General features: G+C 34.8%; 1 protein-coding gene across 1 annotated transcript in view; it reads left to right on the forward strand.

Annotated features, from left to right (window-relative positions):
• Positions 1 to 2,688, forward strand: part of LOC103743548 (ryanodine receptor 2-like) — a gene marked incomplete at its 5' end in the record, with an annotated part of 111,152 nt that overhangs the window by 106,221 nt on the left and 2,243 nt on the right. Inside the window, 2 exon segments of the mRNA XM_029569232.1 lie at positions 1,406 to 1,427; positions 1,429 to 1,488. Coding sequence (XP_029425092.1) covers positions 1,406 to 1,427; positions 1,429 to 1,488 — 82 coding nt within the window.

The raw sequence follows: 2,688 nt of genomic DNA on the forward strand, positions 1-2,688 counted from the left end.
AGTTAGGAATGTAGCCTCATGCAGGCTATTAAGGACCACTTTGGAATGAGCCTGGGATTCAACTTTGAGGCTTCAGGGCAGTTACCAGCTGGTTTAGCCTCATAAACAGATCAGAATGTGAACCCAAGTGATAGGTGTACCATTACTCCGAGAATGCCTTAAAATTACATGTTTGATATTTGATGACAGTCTTATGAGAACAGTCATCTCCCCACACCTAGTATTTGGCTTATCTGATTGATCCTTTGTATCTCTTATGAAGTAACTAGCCCAAACTTCACAGGGTCACATTTCCGGGTAAGTGTGTGGTTTACTAATCTACAATATAATCCAGGGTTTTCAGATGACCTCAAAGCAATGTCATAGTTTTAATGTTGATTAATGAAATCCAATTAATTAACAAGTGTTAGGTGTGCATGGTAATTTACCCTGGCTTTCATGGTAAGGAAATTCTCAAGTATAGGTTTACGTGCTGAGTCAATAGATCCTACATGACTGTGATTATTTTTATGCATTACCTCTTAAGTGCGTGCGTCATTTACTAACTGGTAACTTTGCTGGCAAAGAACAGAACTGTGTCATTTTGCTGAGTTTCATTTAGATCTCTATTCTTTAAAGTGAATTTCTCTAGTGAATTATGTATTATGTATTAATGAAGGCAATTGTCCGTGTATTTAATTCTCCATCCATAGATGTATTTGATTATTCACAAGTCCTAACATTTATTATTAGACATGTTCATCAGTTGTACATGCTAGACACAAATGACAAATGTATTTATTTAAATATGAAAGGAGTCAAGAATATGAATATTGACAAAACCAAAACACATGAAACTGTTAAATACTTTTCCCTAGAGCTAACATAAGTAACATGTATAATGTTATCTACAGAGCACTAATATTGGGAATTATTAATACATCACTAGTTGTATGAAATTGTTTAAGGTATAGTGGATCTGTGGCATATCAGAGATTCCTTTATCAACAGCCCTTGTTCATTCAGAGTTACCTCAGCAAACAATGCAAAAAGAAGAAATAACTTCAAAGAAAGAACATGAGAGAAAAGCATGTTTTTAAACTTGTCGAATCCGAGTCTTGATCTGTAGTTTTCCATTTTCGTATAACATAGTTTCTTCACTTTGACTGCATTTTAACATATGTACCTTACTATATTTAATTTTATAATAACACACAGAAAATAATGTATCTGTTTAAGACAGAGCAGCTAACACGATCTGCTTGACTTGCATTATTCAGAGATAGGAAGAAGTGATACTTTGTTAAAACTGTTTTGTAACGGTCATGAGCTGAATGGGATCTAAGCATTCATAAGCTGTGAGCAAATAATTAGTATCACTGTAAATTCTTTTTAAAAAACAAGCTCTTCTTTATTTTTCTTGTAGTATTACAATTCCTGAGAAGTTGGAATGAATACTTCATTAACAAGTACGCAGAGCATTCCCATGACAAATGGTCCATGGACAAGGTAAAGGACAGGAGCACTGTCTTATTGAGGGCTGCCTTTATGAATGACTGGTCACTGCAGTCTCCCCATTCAGGCTGCTGTTATACCTGACTGGTCATTACTCAAGTATATCTGACCATGTCAACTTTCTCTTTTTTTGTGTGTGTGTGTTTGTGTGTATGTGTGTATTTTGTGTGCATGCAAATGCACGCATGCTTGATTTGCATGTGTGTTTGCACATGTGCACATGGAGGCCAGAGGTTGACCTCGGGTGTCTTCCTCTGTCACCTTCACCTTATTTTTTTGAGACTGGCTCTTTAATGAATCCAGAACTTGCCATTTCAACTAGACAGATCTGCCTAGTGCTGGGATTACAAGTGTATTCCACCATGCCTGATTTATTTACCCACTAAGCCACCTCCCTAGACCTGACTTTCTCTTTTAATGAGAAAATTTTATCTAAATTAGTAAAGAACATCGAATTACAAGTTGTCCATGTAATACTTAGTTAATTCCTCCACAGCAAAAACGTGATATACATGTGACTAAGAATACATGTGTTCTTAAAAAGTATAATTTCATATTTTCATATTTGAACAGATGAAAATAATGGTGATAATCATTATTATTGAAATCTACCTGATGACTTTATATCCATGCTCAGGTGCCAAGGATCCCTGAGTGTAACCGACTGTGTCTAGTAATAATCAGATATATAGAGATTAGAGACACATGTGCAAATATCTGTTAGCTGCATTAAAAATGAAACAGTATATTTTAAAAAGAAATGGAGATCTTTTTTAAAGGTTAAAACCTCATTCAATTTTATGTCTTATAGGGTTTATACTTAGTACAGTAATATACAACGGTGGTAATTCAACACTGTTAACCTAAAAATTTACAGCCAATTTTGAAAGAGATGCATCTTTGCTCTGGAAACTGTTATTGGCTATGTCAATGCTCTTGTAATAAATGCTTCTACTAATTATGTGGTTATTAAATAAATTTTTAAAAATATTAAAAATTAAAGAATAAACAGTTTTCTGAAATTCACATTAAAAAGTATAATTTTAGCTTTTAAAAGTATCTATTCAGGGGCTGGAGAGATGGCTCAGCAGTTAAGAATACTGATTGTTCTTTCAGAAGACCCAGGTTCGAATCCCAGCACCCACATGGCAGTTAACAACTGTCCGTAACTCCAGTTCCAGGGGATCCGACAGC

This window comes from Nannospalax galili, unplaced genomic scaffold (assembly GCF_000622305.1).
Source record: "Nannospalax galili isolate Female #2095 unplaced genomic scaffold, S.galili_v1.0 scaffold562, whole genome shotgun sequence".
Lineage (NCBI taxonomy): Eukaryota > Metazoa > Chordata > Mammalia > Rodentia > Spalacidae > Nannospalax > Nannospalax galili.